Here is an 18,073-nt window from a genome sequence, read left to right as displayed (position 1 = left end):
TTTACTAGCTGCTGATCATTGGCCTCTTGAAGTTTTCTCGCGGAACATAGCAGTTGTTCCTCCAGTATGTAGACGCTTTAGTGAAGTTGCCGACTAAGAAAGGGCTCTCAATAAAAGATGATTGTAATTCAAAATACCCAAGAGACCTTCTTAGACTTAGGTAGCGCTGTATCTGAAATCATTTGAAATCCTTCGACATCCTTCAGTAATGTTGGCCCCTATTAACGTCCTTCCCGTAATGTAGTCCCAATCCACAACGACCCATCGATGGATCATGACTGTAGGATTGTAATATTAACTCAGCAAATTTAACATGCAGGTGATAATGATAATAATTAAAAGTAGCACGCCTTGCTAGATTAATTTTCCTACTTTTCATAGTACACCAGCGTCTACTTGCATCGTGTTGTCCGGTCGATATCATGGGTTCCTGCGCCACTAGTCTAGGAAGTATGAGGGCAATTTTTCGCCTTCTCTCCCTTGCAGCGCTTCTTTCCGTCGACGCAGCCACTAAGCCTACGTATGAGCAAGCGCAGCTATCAGCCATCCTTTCGAACGCGACCACCAACATTATCCCCCCCCGATGATTGCGATTATTTCGATTATAACAAAGGAAAACGTGCTTTGGCGGTGGACACCTCCGAAAGAGATCTGAGGTACAGTTTGGTTATAACTGCGGAGACTAATTTTGGGGCTGCTGCTTGTCATATATCAAAAGCATCAAGTGATTCTATGACCGACAAAATGAATAAGGAAATTGATCAGAAACCCCAGAGAACCGTCCAGAAATTGATAAAAGACCAACGTGACTGGAAGGTGAACGGCGCCGAGTATGACCAAGTGCTTCAAGGTCGTATTTTTCCGAAACTAAGAGAAATTTTGAATCGGTGGCAGAGCACGAAGCGGATATGGGGCCAACGCAGATGATTGAGAACGAACAAAACGAATTGGTGCCCAACCCGGCTATTGAATTTGTGCGTGCTTCCCCACTTCTGGTTGAAACCAGCGAAATCAGTTGCATGTATGGCCGTTCGAGGCCATACCCATACCTCCCAGCCCTCGTCACAAGGGTGGCAATGGATTTAAAGCCGATCCTCGAACACTATGACCAAAGTTTCGGAGAGAAGATAATTGGCTTGTTGAGAACGAGCATCCAGGGCAAACCCACTGGGGTAGCAGCACAGCAACGGGATCTATCTACCGCGATTACTTCAACTGGCCAGTTGCTACCGCAAGTCTTCGTCTATGCCAGAGGATATGGGATGGGAAACAATCAGCATGCATACAATGATCCGGCTGTCCAGATTCGATTAGCAGGATTCAGCGAACGTTGGGAGATCCCACCGGGCTGTGAAGAAAGTGGCTCGCCGGGACAGATCTGGGTGGCTGAGAAGGATCCTCGCAAACTCAGTGGCGATGATTCTGTTGCAGCCGGACAGATTGTTCAAGTCTCCTCCAATTCCCTACACGACGCAGCAAAGGCAGTATCATTGACAGAATAGTGCTATTTGTACGTAACCATCGCTTAGAAGTATCAGTGAACATATTGTATGAGGACGATGAATGGCCGCGGAGGATATAAATTGGGAAGGAGTGGGATCGTGTTGAGAACACCGCAGACAAATAGGCTGCTTCGAGTACCCAGCAAATTCGAGTAAGATGCCAGTTCCCCCTTCAACAGAGTTTTACCCTAGCAGCCAAGATGTGATGCAGGTCAGTCCTTTCGTCGATCATTAGACGCATTGTATGTGCACGGACACTACTGAGTTGCAAGGGACTCTGCGTTGATTGATCTGCCTCGAATTACATACATAGATTTGATGAAGGATATTTTTCTGCACCTCAAGGGGGGATGTTATACACAGTAGTACACCCCCAAACACCCAGCGATGCGGAAAAAACTAAGGAAAGCAAGACGAAGAGGAAATAGTGTCGAGACAGATGACAACCACGAAAAACAACACAAGCACAAGCCCAAGCAGTTTAAGAAACAACGAGAAAAATCGAAATCCATGACGAATTCGGGTGGATGTTTTGCACAAGAGAAAAAGGAGTGTGAGAGGGTTGTGAGGAAAGACAAACACGCTCAGAAGGAATGGATGATGCTCAGTTGGTCGGATGATGCCGAATCGAATCTATAGTGTCGTAGGGAAAAGAGAGAGAGACGGTGAACAGAAAATGGAAAAAGGAGCTTGCTTCGCAACCCAAAAGATGAATCAAAACGCATTGGTGACCTGCCCCGTATCCTGCCCATAAGCGCCCGAAAGAAATTGCATGATGGTCGTACAAATTTTTTTTTACACTGCGAATGATGCTGAACTGCCACACTGGGGGAATAAGAACCAGACAGTGTGTTTGGGCAGACAGACTTAGAAATTCGATGCAGCGTTTACGGGGCCAGGGTTGTGATACTGGTCCAGCGTGCTCTTGAACGGGGTAGCATTCGAGGACGGGCTGGGGACCTTCTCGCGCGGACCCGAGCCAAGGGCAGTTCCGCCCATCAGATCATCATCCTCATCGCCGTTCTGCTCATTGCGCTTCTTCTGGATGCGCCAGATCACCAGAGCTAGGGCGCCGATCAAAATCGCACCGCCGACGCCCACCACGACACCAATCACGATCTTCTTCTGGGTGTCCGACAGGCCGCCGCCGCTGCTGCTGGAGCCGCTGCCCCCGCTGTTCAGGCTGGGGGAGGTCTCTGCAGCTGCTGGGGTGCTTGTCACCACGGTGGGCTGGGTGTGTCCGTTGATGGTCTCAGTGAGGGTCTTGACGACGGGCTTCTGGGTGGTGGTTTCGGATGACGTCGTGGACGTGTGCTCTTTGGAGGTGGTTGTGGTGGTAGTAGAGGAGGTAGTGGTGGGCTCGGATGAAGAGCTGGACGAGGAAGTGGTGATGGTGGTCGTGGTAGTGGTGCTGCTGCTGCTGCTGGTAGTGGTGGTGGTGGGTGTGGATGTTTCGGAGGGCTCGGAAGACGTGCTGGATGTGGTTGTGGTGGTCGCCGTGTTATCGGCTGGAGACGAGCTTGTATCCAGCAGATCCCCTAGATCATTTGCGGCGGCATCTTTGGTGTCTTTCGGGTCGGCAGCCGCTGCTGCGGTGAGCAGCAGGGTGTAGAGGACGAAGATCAGGCCGGCAAGACGCATGGTGGAAAGGGCTGCCTTTCTGACTCGCAGGAACGAAGGAAAAGAGGACGAAAGGAAGGAAGGGAGAGGGATGGAACGAACGAGTGTGTGATGGAAGAAGGGAGAGAAACAGAGAGAATAGAGGATGATGAGAGAGGGAGAAAAGGCCGCGACACGACTGTTTGGGGGCTAACCCGATTGGGGACGCTAGTGGCTCAGCCTGGCACTAGTTTCACTCGAGGCTTCAACGCCGGAGGAGTTAGTTCGGATTAGTCGGGACCGGGAAGGCCAGGAATCTTATTATTTTCATCCTCATTTACCTGTTCCTGTTTGTGCGCGATCCCGACCCATGGATGTCCGTTGGTGATCATGGCGGATTAGTCAGGCCTCATTGTGAAACATCGGATCAATCAGTTAGGCTGCAGAATACTCTATGGATGGATCCCACCCTGAGGTAGCACCCGTGCAACGTGGACGCGGCAGATAGTCATGCTGAAGAGGTCACTCCCTCGTCCGCCTGTTCTCCCCAGCCGTTGTGCCCGTCCTGGTCTAGATCCAGCCTCATCCAGGTACTCCACCCACGCCAGTCATGGACCAGGCCAGATCAGGCACTCTTTAGGGAGGATTTGGGAAGGACGGCTCGGGTCGGATGGCCGGTCCTAATAGCGCTGGATATTTCTTGTTTTGTTCCTTTAGATATTAGCCTCAAAAGGAGCTAGTCGCGGTAAATGAGTTCAGACAGGAAGCTTGTCCGGCATTGAGTAGTTTAGCAGTCTCAACATCAGGGGTCATTCAGACAGCCATTCGATCATAGCCATAATCCAGACAGGGGGATCCTTTGGTAGCTACGGTAGATAGGGCTTGTAGGGTAGTCTGCGCTTATACCCCTGAAAAGACATCATCGTGGCTCAACTGGCCCAACACAATTGAACTCTCCGTCCCTTGTGCTGTGAGGATATCCATGTGTACTCTACTGCAGATCCCGGCCGTACTGTCCACACAAACAGCGGGAAAAGCGGATGGACCAGTCCGAGCTTCCTCTCCGGATACCTCTAAGGGACGCAATCCACAGCGAAAGGCACCACTCTGTATCCGGGATCCACCTAGGCTGCAAGGAAAGCCAAAAATAAAAATGATCGATTGTCGAGAAGAATGGGTATCAAAAGGAACTACCGTGCTAAACCTAAACCAAAACGCCCAAGACCCAGATATCATAGTTTGTTCGGAGGGTTGCCCTTCATCTGATCCCGAATTTCTTCTTTGAAATATGCGAAAAACTGCTTCAGACCGGGACCTGCGTTCTGGTGAGCATCACTAATCCCCAAGGCACGAAGGTAGATCACCAACCATTCTTCTCCTGCCGCGTGCCTCCCATCTCTTCGGGAGGGATTCCATGTCGGACATGTTGAACTTTCTGGTGCACTCGCCCCACCATGCGATGGAACACCGGACTGCGAAGGAGCTGGCCGAAGGGTTAGGAGGTTGACGGGACTGGGGATTCCGATCACATACCCGCGTGGTGAGCCAGATCTGGGCGACGATCAGTGGCTGAACATATGGGCACCAAGATCAGCACTCACCTCAAGATTCCGTAGCAACAGAAAATGGAAGACCATGATGCCGGCGTGGTCACTACATGTGGTGGAAGAGAGAAACAAACCCGATGAATGAATGACGCTAAAGAGTCGAAGGCTGACTCAGCTCCACCCCGCCTCGACCCTCTTCTTTGGGACTTTTTTGGTTCTACTTTGGACTGATTCGAGATACAAGAACAGACGCAAAGCGGGATGCTTGCGTGGCCAGCCCAACAGTACTGACCGACTCGAATGATGGCGAGTGGCACCGAGCGAATCTCGCAGGTGGCTAGGCTTTCGACAACCCGCTTCACCAGCTTCTACGCCCTCCGACGATCTAGAACATGACCAAAGGCTGTTACACTTGCCGACGGCGTCGCATCATCTGCGATAATGGCCTGCCCACCTGTCGGAAGTGTCGCGATGCAGGGAAGGAATGTCTCGGCTATCAGAAGCCATTGGTCTGGGTGAAAGGTGGCGTGGCGAGTCGCGGCAAGATGATGGGGAGGAGCTTTGATGAAGTGAATAAATCGGCGCCTGGGACAAAAAAGCAAGCTCAAGCTCAAGCTTCCCCTGCTGAAACCCTCGCTGCAGTGGCCGGGACTGTTTTTTTCCCGCACGAGTCTTCGTCCGACGCTGATAGCTCTGCAAGCCATGTTAGTCCGGAGACTGATGCTTGGATTCACGAGACCGTGGAGAACGTTGCCGAAAACGAAGTGGCACGGTCTGTCCCAGAGGAGCCAGAAATGGGGCTGGTTCACGTTCCTCAAGGTTCACCTCCAGCCGAGTATATTCCCACGCCGTGGGGATTAGTAGATCCACTGCTCAAGGATCTAAGCCCAGCTTCAAGGTTTTACATTTTTCATTGTATGACACCTTCTCTTCTAAGCGGAACGTTTGACTAATGACACTCCAGTCAACCACCATGTCGTGGGCGACTTTTCGCTATACACTCAGGTCAAAAATCCCTACCGTGATCTCCTCGCCGTCGTGGGCAGCTCTGCCGTTCTCGGCCACGGTCTCTCCGCAATGGGGGCTCTACACTATTCCCTGCTCTCGGACTGGGACTCCGCCGTGATGCCATGGTCCCCCGATAATCAACTGGCGAACGGCCAACCGATGTCTCCCGAGGCGATTGAAAACGCCATCATGCCGGCGGCATCTCGCCGGCCGTCGTCAAAGGCATACGAGCATTTCCTGGAATACAAGCAGCGCGCCCTCAACCAGTTGGCTAAGGATCTATCTAATCCAATAATGCAGAAGGATGACAGGACTTTGGCTGCCATTGTCGTTCTTGCTCTCTTGGATCTGTACGAGTCAGGCAGTGGAGCGTGGAGCTACCACGTTGAGGGTGCCAAAAATCTCCTTAAAAGCCGACCCGACACTCAGCCAGGACAGAGAATCATTGAAGGATTGGACACTTTCGCTATTGACGGGTGCTTAATGTATGTTTTTCTTCTTTCTTTTTCTTCCACTGTTCATCATGATTGCAGCTACTAACATCGGTTCTAGCATGGAGATTATGGGATCTACACTAGCCCGTCCCGGCGCCCTCTCCAAGCCCTTCTACTCTTCGTCCATGGGCCCCGCCATCCTCAAACGCCTCGAAGAAACGTCCTGGGTCGGCTGTCCAGCCTACCTCCTCGAAGTGATCTTCTTCGTGCACGCCCTCTGGTACCCGGACTCCGAATCAAGCACCACAACAACCCCCCAACCCTCAGCGCTCCCATCCTTCCAACCGGGCCAACCTTTCACACTCGACTCCTTCTCGGCCCTCCTCCAAGGGATCCGCAACTTCGACCCCATCTCCTGGGCCGAGGAGATGCAAGCATTTTACTTCATCGAGGATCTCTCCGCCCGCGTCGCCCTCGCAACGGCCTACCAAGCCGCTGTCTACCTCTACACAAGCCGTGTCCTCTCCCGCACGAGACCGGGCTTCGACCCGCCCTGGACAGACGTCGGACTCCCCTCCGACCACGCCTCCGTCGCAACAGATCTCATCACCCAGATCTGTCTCGTCCCGCACTCAGACCCGCACTTCAAGTGCCTCATCTGGCCCACCTTCATCGCAGGCGCGGAATCCCGTCGCCCCTCACAGCGTGCCCTCATCCTCGAGAAACTGGGCGCCCTCTACGGCGCCGTGACGAGTGTCAACGTCCGCAACGCGGCTTGGGTACTGCGTCTGATGTGGCAGAACCATGATTTCAAGCACCGTCGGCGCCGCGAGGCTGACTCGGATCTTCCTTCGGATGCCGTGGACGAGCAGTTTCTGGATGGCTCTGACCTGCCAATTCTGAATGCTGACGGCGACGATAATGATGAATATGATCACTCCTTTGATTGGGTTGAAGAGTTGGATCAGTCGCGTCTGGACTGGCTGTTTATATGATTTTCTTTCTCTCGGGGAACAAGGACTAGGTTGTTTATGCACTTGGAGATGAAAAAAGACCCGTGTTGTCCTGTGTTATGACTAATGTTCTTTATTCTGTTCTTGTATATAATCGAATGCCAACTATATAATCTTATGGACAATCAGTGATATTCGTATTCGATAGATGATACCTAAGTTACTACTGACAACCGCATTTCAGGCTGTAAAGACGGGCTAGACTGCCTCATACTCAAAACACGCACTCTACAGATAGTAGAAAGATAGTAGCACATGACCAGGAGAGCCGGGTATATCATTTCTCAGGTGTGAAAGGAGAAGAAGAAGAAGCTATCTGCCGCTAATAAAGGAAAGGAAGACAGAGAAGACAGGGAGACAAAAAGTAAACAACGACGGAGAGAAAGAGGCGGAGAAAAAGTGTATAAGAAGAGAAGAGGACAAAGATGAGGAAAAGGAGGGGTCAAAGAAAGTCACAAGGAAAAAGGGCGTCAGCACACGACTGGACTTAGCGAAGAGAGGAAAAGGTGGACGGCCTGTCCCGGGTTGTCTGCAATTGGCAACCAACCGTATTGGAACAAGATAATGGACCGATCATAAGAGAGCAAGGAAGTGGACAGGCTGGGATGTCGACAAGATGCTTCGGATGAAAAACCAGGGATATATAACAGAGGTGATGACGAGACGAGACAAGAGCAGTAGAAGACGAGGGGGGAAATGCAGGGCAGAAGAAAAGAAAAAAAGGGCTCGAATAGACGCAATGACGCACGCTCCCTTCCTTCCCAATCTAAATGCAGGAAAAATCGGCCAAGTAAAAACAAAGTGACACGCTCATCACCGAAAATGCAAAGGGCAGGGCAAGGGCAACCAAAACAGTGCGATGGATGGATAACTATGAGCAGCGGGAAATGGGATAGCTGAGAGACAGCAGTGCTAGAACACAGCCGCAAGCCCGTTCTTGGAATGGCGCTTGCTGAACCTCTTCTTGCCCTTGGTCGATTCCGAGTCGGCGACTTGGTGTTTCACCAGATGGTTACGCAGTGGAGCGTGGGCTCCGCTCTCAGTCTGGGGATCTGAGTTGCGGTCGAGTGTGTTGGTATGACTTGAAAAGCCAGACGAGATATCCCGGAATGCGTCGTCGGCGGAGTAAGGGCCGGAACTTTGTTGCGTCATGGCCATTTCGCGTGCCCTATCCAGCGCATCAAGCCATTCTTGTGCGGAGACTGCGGTCGCGCCGATGTTGCTCGAGGACGGTTTGGGGTCTTCGAAGACATAATGCTTCTCTCTCTGTAATCCGATATCAGTATTATGTTGGTGGTTCGATTCTTGACGGAAGGGACTTACTGTATCCACGATCCAGGACGAAAAGCCCTTTGAGTCTGTGGTACTTCGATAATGAGTCCCCGGGGCAAGAAGAGAGATCTCCAGTTTCGACTTCTTCTCGTCTCCGCCAGATGCGGCCAGGATTATCCGTCCCGACGATGTGACCATCACCAATCGTTGCTTCTTCTTTGTTGCGCTTCCCGAAAAGAAACGTGAGAATTTCTTGGGCGCCTCGATCTCCCCGCTGCTGTTCTTTGATGTCGGACTATGGGATGCATGGGAAGATACCACCGTAAGGTTACCCAGTTTCAAAATCCGTTCGTTCGACCTGCTCAACACTGGTGACCATTCGATGTCCAGCTGGCTTGGCGGGGAAGCTCCGTTACTACTCGTGGGAGTGCACGAGAGCTTGCGTTGGTTGCATTGGACGGAGCGGTGGAGATGGCTGGAGGGAAGTTGTCGCCGCCCTCGGCGCCATTGAGCTTGATGGGCTCGCGTGCAGGCGGTACATAAGCCTTTAAACGAGGCGCTTTGCGCTTCCATAAGTCCGCACCCCATGTGATGTCGGCAAAGAATTCATGGTTCTTGATGTGCTCGATCGGCAGACGGCAAGCCGGATCCAACACGAGAAGACGCTCAACAAGGTCTCGGGCAACGGCGGGAAATCCGATGGGAAACTCATAGTCCAGCGCAACGATCTTTTGGAATGTTTGGTACTCATTGCCTGCCTTGAACGGCGGACGACCAGCCAAGAGCTGGTAGATGATGCAGCCAAAAGCCCAGAGGTCGCTTGCCTTGCACGCATTTTTGTCTGTCAACAGCTCCGGGCTGACATATTCAGCAGTCCCGACAAAGGAGCTGGCCCGTTCGTCATCCGGGATCTCCGTCGAGTCGATCAGTGGCATGTCCGTCGAATTCTCATCTGGTCGTCGTGTGTTCTTGAGAATCTTGGCTGTCCCAAAATCCGTAATCTTGACATACATCTGGCTGTCAAGCAGAACATTCTCCGGCTTCAAATCCCGATGGATCACTCCACGCTTGTGCATATAGTCTATCGTGTCCAGAATCTGGGCGCCGTAGAACTGGGTGCATTCTTCGTCAAAGGTACTCATCCGCTTGAGCACCCCGAGCAGCTCGCCTCCTTTGCAGAGATCCAGCACAAAATAGAGCGACCGCTCATCTTGGAACGTGTAATAAAGCCGCACGATTCCCGGGTGATCGGTGAGACGGTTGAGCGTATCTTTCTCGATATTGACGTACTTGACCTTCTTCTCCTTGATTATGTGCCGCTTGTCGAGGATCTTGATCGCATATTCCTTCAAGGTCTGTCGGTCCGTCGCGAAGACGACCGTGCTGTAAGATCCTTCGCCCAGGGTATTCCCAAAGGAAAAATCCCGCACCCCCTTCTTGATGAAGCGAGCGACGGTCTTGCCATTCGCATCGACCTCTTGTCTTACCGCGACCGCCGCACCCCGATCCGACCAGTCTTCGCTGCTGGATGGCGGGGCAGTCTCCGTGTAGGACCGAGGGATCTGGGACGCTCCTCCGCCGTGAGCCTGTGCTCGAGACGACTGACGAGACATCACCGCCGACGCATTCGGCGGAATCTGCGTTGTCCGGTACGACCGGTCACTGTGAGAGTTGTCGCGCACGGGAACTCCTGCTTGTAATGCCGTCGAGCCGCCACGGTCGACCCGCGACTGCGAGCCGGAAGTCGATGAGGCACCCGAATCGGTCCGCATACGGTAGGTGTTGTCACGGGGGAGGACGGAGGAGGATGACCCATTCGTGTAGAGAGATGAGAGGGGACGGGAGGCGGGCGTCGAATGGGATTGTGTCGAATAGGCCGTGTACGTTGTTGGGCCCTGCGCTGACTGGTGGATGTCAGGAAAGGGATGAGATCGGGGGTCTGTTGATGGCGGCGAGTCGATGGGTGCTGGAGGGAAGGCAGACGGGCGCGAGTCGTCTTTTGGGTTGAGATCTGGGCATTGTGGAGGTGTTGATAGCGAACCGCCCGGTGCTCCGGCTGGGTTTGGTCCCGTTGAACCAGTGGTTGCGTCCTCGGGGGATTGAATGGCCGGGTCGTCCGGATTGGCTATTCGCAGGCCTCCCAGGGACCGGGATAGGCTGAGATCCCCGTTCATGACGGGAAGGAGGAGGGAGGGGTGGACAGGGCAGGAGGGAGGAAATGGTGAGAGTTGATTCAGTGTGGGTTGTGATGATGGTGGTGGTGGAGGGGAAGTAGGCGAGACAGTAAGACCGGAGGGAAAGGGAAAGGCACGAGGAACGAGAGACAGGCTATGATGGACGAGGCATGGCGGGCAAGTGTGAGGAAAATTTCACGGTGTTGAGGGGGAGAAGAAAAAGGATCAACAGGAGAGGCTCCGGCTTTCGCTTCGGGTGAAGGGGCTGAGCGTGAGGAAGTACTTGGACTATAAAAGAATCGAGGGCCTACAAAGTGAACGATTTCTTTCTTCCTTGAACGAACACTCCCTCGCTCCTTCCACGGACTAGAGTGAATCATGGCCCGTCTACTTGGTCTCGTTACTACCCAGTCTACTATACTCCGTCGCCAGCCACCATGATCAGACGCCCCCCGACCGCCATCCTGCTGAGCCCCGATGAGCTCCAAGCAGACCTCCACCGGATCCATCTGACTTTCTACTTCACCCGCCTGCGCCTGGACGAATCCAGCCAAAGCGGCCAAGACGAGGATGGCCAACACGAAGAAGACAGCACGCTGATCGACCCATTTGATCCGTCCTCCATCGACTCGTGTGCATCTGCAGCGAGTACGATATCCGATGCGGAAACGGATACTCATGGAGACGTTGGACACACCGCCGATTGGATGGGACATTCAGTCAACATCGACATCAACAGAGTCCAGAAGACCGTAACCTGGAAAGATATTCGCGACGCTACTACTGCCTCAGCGTGTAAGCCGATCCCGAATAAGACTCCAATCAACACCAACACCAACCAGGCTCCCAGATCCATGGTTCGAGTGTCTCGATCGGTTGATTCGCTCCGTCGAAAGTTCACGTCCTCCACACCGTCCCTGCAGACCACACTGGGCGCTCACAATGGCAATCCCGCCGCGGCAACAGGTCCGTCTCTCGCCGATGCGTCACTCACCACTGTCTCTGGCGAGTTCTTCGTTATTGACACAGGACGTAGAACCAGAGACAACAACTCGCCCAAACCCAAATCCCGCCACAGACGGTCCGCAGGATGTGCTCCGACGTCAGAGACCCAGGCGCTGACCTCCGGGACCCCGCCGAGCCCGCCAGTCGAGCACAGTAGTGTCCCACTCCGGGCCCTAAGCTTGACTAGCGGCCACGCGGTCTGACGAAGCATGTCTTGGGCGATCGGGCGGGCGAGGCTGGGCAAGAGTTCCAGAGCCTTCTTTCTCCATCTCCGGATTGGGGGGGGGGGGGGGGGGGGGGACTAATGTGTCGAGCGTGTCAGGCGACTATGATTATTCTTGATTGAACAGAAGTAGAAAGAAGTGGCGGTGGCACTGCTACTGCTAATATTACCCGGGATGATAGATCAAGCTTATGATGCTACTTGTACATTTAAAGTATACCCCGGCTATCAGATTCCATGAATAGCCTCTGCAGTGCGCCTGTACTTTATCTACCGGTAGGACAGCACCCCACCGAGTCTCGACATCTATACATAGAACATTGAACCAACCCACATCTCCGCGAACTAACTATAGTTCTCCGGTGGGGATGAAAAGAGCAAACCAATCCGAGAGGGGCGGGCAAATAAATAATCTGGTTGCCTCCGGCAGCCGTGCAGGACTGACGCGTCGGATGCCCCAACTATGAGGTGGCAACGACTACTGCATCCCCCGTCCTATCAAGTGTGATGAGCACAGGATGGTGGTATCATACTGTGTCGGATAGATAAAGTGTTTCATCCTTCTCTCTCTTGAAACGAACGGGCAATTTCTAATATTCGATCCGATCTAATTGGATTCAAACTGGACGCATCACCCAGTCCTAAGGAAACACACACGCAACACACAACACAGAACACACATCCGCCCTCGGAACCGAGTCTAGAGAGGGAAAAAAAAGCAATCCACATGGTTGGCAAGTCTAAGAAGTGTAACTGACAAGAAAAAAAGAGGGCCCCAAGCAAACGAGCTCTAGTGAGAGCCGCCAGAAGAAAAGAGGGGGAGGAATGGGATATACGGTGGTCAAATTCAAGTCACAAAGATGAAACGCCAACAAAGATGTGAAAATTTCCCGGATTGTCGCTTCAAATATGCTCCCCCGTTCTTTTTGAAAGCGTGTATAATATTTTGGGTGTGTAGTGGACTGCTGTAGTCAGATTTCCATTTTCCACAGGATGTGACGAATGCATTCTTCTTTGCCGACCATGAAAGAATTACTGCTTCTTCTGGGCGAAGATCTGCGCACCATCGACCAGGCGGCGCTCGGTGTTCTGGCGACCGTTGACAAAGTCCGGGTAGTTGAGAGTGAGCTCGACGGCGCCGTTGACGATGTTGTCGACGGCCTCGACACCGAGCATGAACGAGTGGTCCTGGTTGCCGACCTCGTAGCGCCAGCTGCCGAAGCGGCCACGCGACCAGATGCCCTTCTCCTGCAGCTTGGGCAGGAGCTGGGTGAGGGCGCCCTCGCGCTCCAGGCTCGGGGTCGGGTAGCCGTGGTCGAAGCGGCGGTGGTAGGTGGAGACGATCTCGTCGCCAGGCTGCAGCATTTCGGTGTTGACGAGACCCTGGATCGACTCGGCCAGGAGGGTGGCGTGGTTGACGGGCTTCATCGACGACTCCGACACCTCCAACATGATCGACCAGTATGGGCCCTCCTGGGCCTCGGTGCTCTTGGGCTTGGAGCCGTCGGCGAGCTGGAGCGTGGGCAGCTTCTTGGACTTCTCGGGCTGGTTGTAGGGGGAGTAGTTGGAGAAGATGGTGGCGCGGTAGAAGGGGCAGTTGTCCTCGGGGAAGTAGAGCCAGCACTTGTCGCCGATGCGCTCGGGGCGCGAGCCACGGATGCCGACGCCGACGACGTGGGTCGAGGAGAAGTAGAGCTGCTTGGTGAGGGGCATCAGCTCGGTGTCGTTCATGGACTCGACCAGGAAGTCGACCGCCATGGTCGACACCAGCTTGCTGTAGCCGATGGTGGTGCCGTCGGCCATGGTGACGGTCTTGTTGTTGGCGTTGACCTTGGCCACCTTGCCCTTGTCGCCGAAGCGGGTCTTCTCCTTGGGGAGGGTGTTGGCCACGGCGATCCAGATGCCACCAGTACCGTCCCGGGCGGGGAAGCGGAAGGTCGCGTTCGGCCCCCAGTTACCGGCGGTCTTGTTGAGGATGACGTTGGTGGTCACAGCCTTGACGTTGGGGGCGGCGACACGCTCTCCGAGCCAGGCGCATTGCATCTGGATCACTGGTCAGTTTCGACTTGCCAGGGGGGGGGCCAAAGAGAATGGGTAAGACCTACCTTGGTGGTCGGCACGGCCCAGACCTTGAAGTTGTAGGGGCGCATGAACAGGTCGGCAATACCCGTACCCATCATGCGGACAATCCACTCGTCAAAGGTCTTGGGCTTGACGTTGGAGACCCGCGCCTCGAGGGCGGCGTCAATCATGCCATCAATGCAGCGGACCTGCTCGTCCTTGGGCAGCATGGAGATGTTGTTCTGGAAGGGGTAGGGAACCCATTGCTCCTGGCAGCGCACGTAGGAGATGCGCTGGTGCTCGTACCAGTCCTCATCCTTGGGCAGGGCCTCGTTGATGCAGTCGTCAAAGTACTTGTAGTGGGAGAAGATAACGTGGCCACCGACGTCGTAGAGGAAGCCTTCAGGGGTGACATCGGTCGAGGCAAGACCACCGGGGATTTCGTTCGAGTCGACAATCAACCATGAGGGGCCGTTCTGGGGAGGTGATGGTTAGTCTTTTGGTGATTGTGCCCCTCCATCCCACTTTTCTTTTTTTTTTTCTGGCGCCCCCCTATTTTGGGGGTCATCCTGTGCGACCACGTTTCATCCCACACTTACAATTTGATTCAACCGCTTGGCCGCACCCAAGCCCGTTGGGCCGGCGCCAATGACGAGAACGTCAACAGAACTGGGAATGGTCAGCTGTTTGTTGGCGGAGGGGAGTTGCGGGCAGAGGGCGAGCGTACATGTCGGGGTGGGTCATCCTGCCTTGAAGGATATCCTGGAAGCTGGGGACGCGTCGGAAGGTCTTGCGGATGTTGAGGTTCAGCATAGAAGAAGCACTGCAGATGCGCAGGGGAGATGGGAAGAGTAAGTCAGTCGGAGGGAAGAGGCGACGGAAACAGCAGACCGTGGGTTTCGGGACAGTGGGGGGGGACAACACCCGTTTCAGGTTTACGGTTATTTTTCAGTCTAGAACGCATGCATCCTCAGCCCCATCGGGGCACACGTATGCGTAATTAAACGGACCCTGCTTTGGGTCTGATGGGTTCGAATCTTTAATTGTCTGCTCCGTCCAGCCTACTCTATCGCCCGCTAGGAGCGCCACCGATGTCGTGGGCACGTTGTTCCTCCCCGACCCTGACCCCCCTGAGCAGATTCTGCCGGCGCCGGGATCGGCCCTCTGGCGGTCGCGCAGTCAGGTCCACCGACGGTTGACCATCGGGCCAGTCGTGGCCCCAACCTCCCGACCGACACTCAGGATCCGTCGTCAAACCACAAAAAGGGGTCCCGATGGCGTCAGGGTGAGGATCGCCGCATTCTCCACCCGGTAAGGGACCAGGGCTCTGAACGCGGGTCCTTGGTGGGCCTTGGCGGTGCCTGCTTGCGTAATGCTGGTCACATTATGGTGACCGCCATCGTGAAGCGGTGGTGATGGCAGTCCTTCATCCGCCGTGCGAATGGCAGGAGGAGGATGATCAGGATAGGGAGGACCATGGCATCCTCCGGTCATGGCCTCCCGGGGAGAAGGGTTCTGGCACAGTTCGCAGTATAGAAATCTGACCGTCGGTGGAGTTGGGGCGACCGCCCCTGCCAGTCAGGACGGGCCACTTGGATTGCTCGCTGTTTGCAGCTCTCACGTTATTTGCCGGAACCACCCAGTTCCTGCCACGCCCTGTTCCACCCGCTCTTAATCTCTCGAAATAACACCACTAAACTTGGTTCTCCCGCCACTAAGTAACCACCGACCGAAATTAGCCAAGGGAAAAAAAAAGAGACTCATTCTACCATCCCTTCCATCATCATTTCTTCATCTCCCAACGACACTCTTTTTTGGTCCAACTCGATCACCGCTCGTTCCACCCTCTTTTCCCGCCTAGCATTCCCTCCGTGGCTTCCTCCGCCTTCTCCCAAGGAAGCCTCTCCCGGCCACGCCCTTTCCAGTTTCAGCGCTTCTTCTCCGACCAGAAGCGCACATTCACCATGAGCGAAGGAGAAAAAGTCCGTACCTCCGGCGAGGTCGCCCGCGAGCCCACCCTGCCCACCGTCAACCCGGCGACAGAGAAGCCCGAGCCGGCCCAGGCCACCTTCCACCCCGCGGTCTACGTGACGTGAGTGATCCTCAAAAGACCCAAAGGGGAAAAATAAAGAAGAGCAGAGACTGACTCTCCTCCAGTGTCTGGATCACGCTGAGCTCCAGTGTTATCCTGTTCAACAAGTACCTGCTCGACACGCTGAACTTCCGTAAGTGGCCTCGACTCCTGATTCTCGAAAATACTCATGGCTAACTCTCGGATCGCACAGGTTTCCGTAGGTCGCCCTCATCTCGGTCTGCCCTGCCAATGCTCCATACTGACCCTCCCATGCAGCGATCATCCTCACAACATGGCACTTGGCCTTCGCCACGCTGATGACACAGATCCTCGCCCGCACTACCACGATTCTGGATGGCCGCAAGACGGTCAAGATGACCGGCCGGGTCTACCTCCGCGCTATCGTTCCGATCGGTATCTTCTTCAGCTTGAGTCTGATCTGCGGCAACATGACCTACCTGTACCTGAGTGTGGCCTTTATCCAGATGCTCAAGGTAGGTTCCGGGTGATGGTGGATGTTTCAGACGAGTCGCTCACGGATTTCTCTTTCCAGGCTACGACCCCCGTTGCCGTCCTGATCACCACGTGGGTCATGGGCATGGCCCCCGTGAATTACAAGACCCTCGGGAACGTCTCCATCATCGTCCTCGGAGTGGTCATCGCCTCGTTCGGTGAGATCAAGTTTGTCATGGTCGGTTTCCTGTTCCAGCTGGGCGGCATTGCCTTCGAGGCCACCCGCCTGGTGATGGTGCAGCGCCTGCTCAGCTCCGCGGACTTCAAGATGGACCCCATGGTCTCGCTGTACTACTTCGCACCCATTTGCGCCGTGATGAACGGCATCGTCGCCCTGTTCCTGGAAGTGCCCCACATCAGCATGGAGAACGTCTACACTGTCGGGGTCTCGACTCTGATCGTTAACGCCATGATCGCCTTCCTGCTCAACGTCTCGGTCGTTTTCCTGATCGGCAAGACCTCGTCGCTGGTGATGACCCTGTGCGGTGTCCTCAAGGATATCCTGCTGGTCGGTGCCTCCATGGCCATCTGGCAAACTCCCGTCACCGCGCTGCAGTTCTTCGGCTACTCCATTGCTCTGATCGGTCTGGTCTACTACAAGCTGGGCGGTGACAAGATCAAGGAGTACACCAACCAGGCGGGTCGCTCGTGGGCCGAATATGGCGCGAACCGCCCGGCCCAGCGCAAGTTTGTGGTTGTCGGCGCGGCCGTCCTCATCCTGTTCTTGTTTGTCGGCACCATGGCTCCGAGCTACGCCCCCGAGACCGTTGACCGTGTCAAGGGCGTGTTCCCCGGTAGCTCTGCTGCCGGCAGTGCGTAAATGCACTAGGCCCGTGACAATCCCCCTAGACCCAGGTTGGGTCTGCCGGGTACACGCCCCCTGTCAGTGGCTTCCCACAGCCGCCGACCGCCGGGCTTTGTCTCTCAGGTTCGGCCGGAGCTGATGAAAGGAGGGAGCCCAGTTTCCGGAGGCCGGGCCGCCCTCAGCGGACACTGGGCCGGGGTGGCTGAGAGAGGGCATTTCCGATTTGGTCGATTCCGAAGTTCCCATGGAGGAACTTCCGGTGTTCTTCCGTGCGACTATGTTCTTGTGATGTATACAGAGACATGAGAGAGGTGTTGCTGGCGGTGTACTTTTTTTCCTCTACCTATTACTTGATGACAAGATTTTTCTTTTGCACGAGCTTTGGTGTCGGATTGCTGTTTTTTTTGGATTATTGTTTTGTCTCCCGCACCATCCTCTTCGTGTCTCCATATTTCCTCCCAATACTAGACTCTTTTCTTCTTTCTCCTCGGGTTCGCAATATCTGAGTCAGCGGGGATCACTCTCCGATTGTCCAATCACACCCATCCGGGTCGTCCAGCCATTCACAGAACTCTGGCTGATGCTTGGATGCACCCTGCTCCACTCGTCTGGGCTGGTTCCAATACCGTAGCGCTCGATCTCTGCCAATCGGACAGTGCCCCGTCGGGCGGTGAGAAACTGCCGCTCTCCGCACATCCAGCCTCAGAGACCCGTGGGCCCCCCGGTGCTTGCAGCTCTTCCTCCCTCTCGCGCGCTCTCTCTTCTTTCTCCCTCCCACGCTACAGCGGCGGTCGTGTCTTCCCATCCTGGTCGCATATATTCTCTTTGACTTCCATCCTACTT

The 18,073-nt window shown here is 54.5% G+C and overlaps 8 protein-coding genes across 8 annotated transcripts; 4 read left to right on the top strand and 4 right to left on the bottom strand.

Annotated features, from left to right (window-relative positions):
• Positions 1-744: 744 nt before the first annotated feature.
• On the top strand, positions 745-1,502 carry N7510_002105 (uncharacterized protein; the record flags this gene model as incomplete). The annotated part of the gene is made up of 2 exons (XM_056974032.1): positions 745-853; positions 895-1,502. 2 exons carry the CDS (start codon positions 745-747, stop codon positions 1,500-1,502), a joined length of 717 nt encoding a protein of 238 aa, XP_056839149.1.
• An 867-nt stretch (positions 1,503-2,369) lies between these two features.
• Positions 2,370-3,143, bottom strand: midA (putative cell wall protein; the record flags this gene model as incomplete). Its single annotated transcript, XM_056974031.1, has 1 exon — positions 2,370-3,143. The coding sequence occupies one exon, from the start codon at positions 3,141-3,143 to the stop codon at positions 2,370-2,372; it is 774 nt and encodes a 257-aa protein (XP_056839148.1).
• Positions 3,144-4,333: 1,190 nt separating this feature from the next.
• Positions 4,334-4,738, bottom strand: N7510_002103 (uncharacterized protein; the record flags this gene model as incomplete). The annotated part of the gene is made up of 4 exons (XM_056974030.1): positions 4,334-4,416; positions 4,470-4,584; positions 4,635-4,652; positions 4,703-4,738. The coding sequence occupies 4 exons, from the start codon at positions 4,736-4,738 to the stop codon at positions 4,334-4,336; spliced, it is 252 nt and encodes an 83-aa protein (XP_056839147.1).
• A 302-nt stretch (positions 4,739-5,040) lies between these two features.
• On the top strand, positions 5,041-7,085 carry N7510_002102 (Zn(II)2Cys6 transcription factor; the record flags this gene model as incomplete). The annotated part of the gene is made up of 3 exons (XM_056974029.1): positions 5,041-5,563; positions 5,613-6,141; positions 6,209-7,085. 3 exons carry the CDS (start codon positions 5,041-5,043, stop codon positions 7,083-7,085), a joined length of 1,929 nt encoding a protein of 642 aa, XP_056839146.1.
• A 930-nt stretch (positions 7,086-8,015) lies between these two features.
• On the bottom strand, positions 8,016-10,549 carry N7510_002101 (PDPK1 family serine/threonine-protein kinase; the record flags this gene model as incomplete). The annotated part of the gene is made up of 3 exons (XM_056974028.1): positions 8,016-8,369; positions 8,427-8,790; positions 8,835-10,549. 3 exons carry the CDS (start codon positions 10,547-10,549, stop codon positions 8,016-8,018), a joined length of 2,433 nt encoding a protein of 810 aa, XP_056839145.1.
• A 437-nt stretch (positions 10,550-10,986) lies between these two features.
• Positions 10,987-11,757, top strand: N7510_002100 (uncharacterized protein; the record flags this gene model as incomplete). Its single annotated transcript, XM_056974027.1, has 1 exon — positions 10,987-11,757. One exon carries the CDS (start codon positions 10,987-10,989, stop codon positions 11,755-11,757), a length of 771 nt encoding a protein of 256 aa, XP_056839144.1.
• A 1,052-nt stretch (positions 11,758-12,809) lies between these two features.
• On the bottom strand, positions 12,810-14,651 carry N7510_002099 (protoporphyrinogen/coproporphyrinogen oxidase; the record flags this gene model as incomplete). Its single annotated transcript, XM_056974026.1, has 4 exons — positions 12,810-13,820; positions 13,883-14,314; positions 14,438-14,507; positions 14,566-14,651. 4 exons carry the CDS (start codon positions 14,649-14,651, stop codon positions 12,810-12,812), a joined length of 1,599 nt encoding a protein of 532 aa, XP_056839143.1.
• glfB (uncharacterized protein) lies at positions 14,487-17,245 on the top strand (the record flags this gene model as incomplete). The annotated part of the gene is made up of 7 exons (XM_056974025.1): positions 14,487-14,689; positions 14,919-15,149; positions 15,700-15,930; positions 15,996-16,063; positions 16,124-16,129; positions 16,189-16,406; positions 16,466-17,245. 7 exons carry the CDS (start codon positions 14,487-14,489, stop codon positions 17,243-17,245), a joined length of 1,737 nt encoding a protein of 578 aa, XP_056839142.1.
• Positions 17,246-18,073: the final 828 nt, after the last annotated feature.

The sequence above is a fragment of the Penicillium lagena genome (genome assembly GCF_028827675.1).
Source record: "Penicillium lagena strain IBT 129212 chromosome Unknown utg000001l_segment0_segment0, whole genome shotgun sequence".
NCBI classification, from domain to species: Eukaryota; Fungi; Ascomycota; class Eurotiomycetes; order Eurotiales; family Aspergillaceae; genus Penicillium; species Penicillium lagena.
Note: the sequence above shows the minus strand (reverse complement) of the source record. Positions and strands in the feature narration are given on the sequence as shown.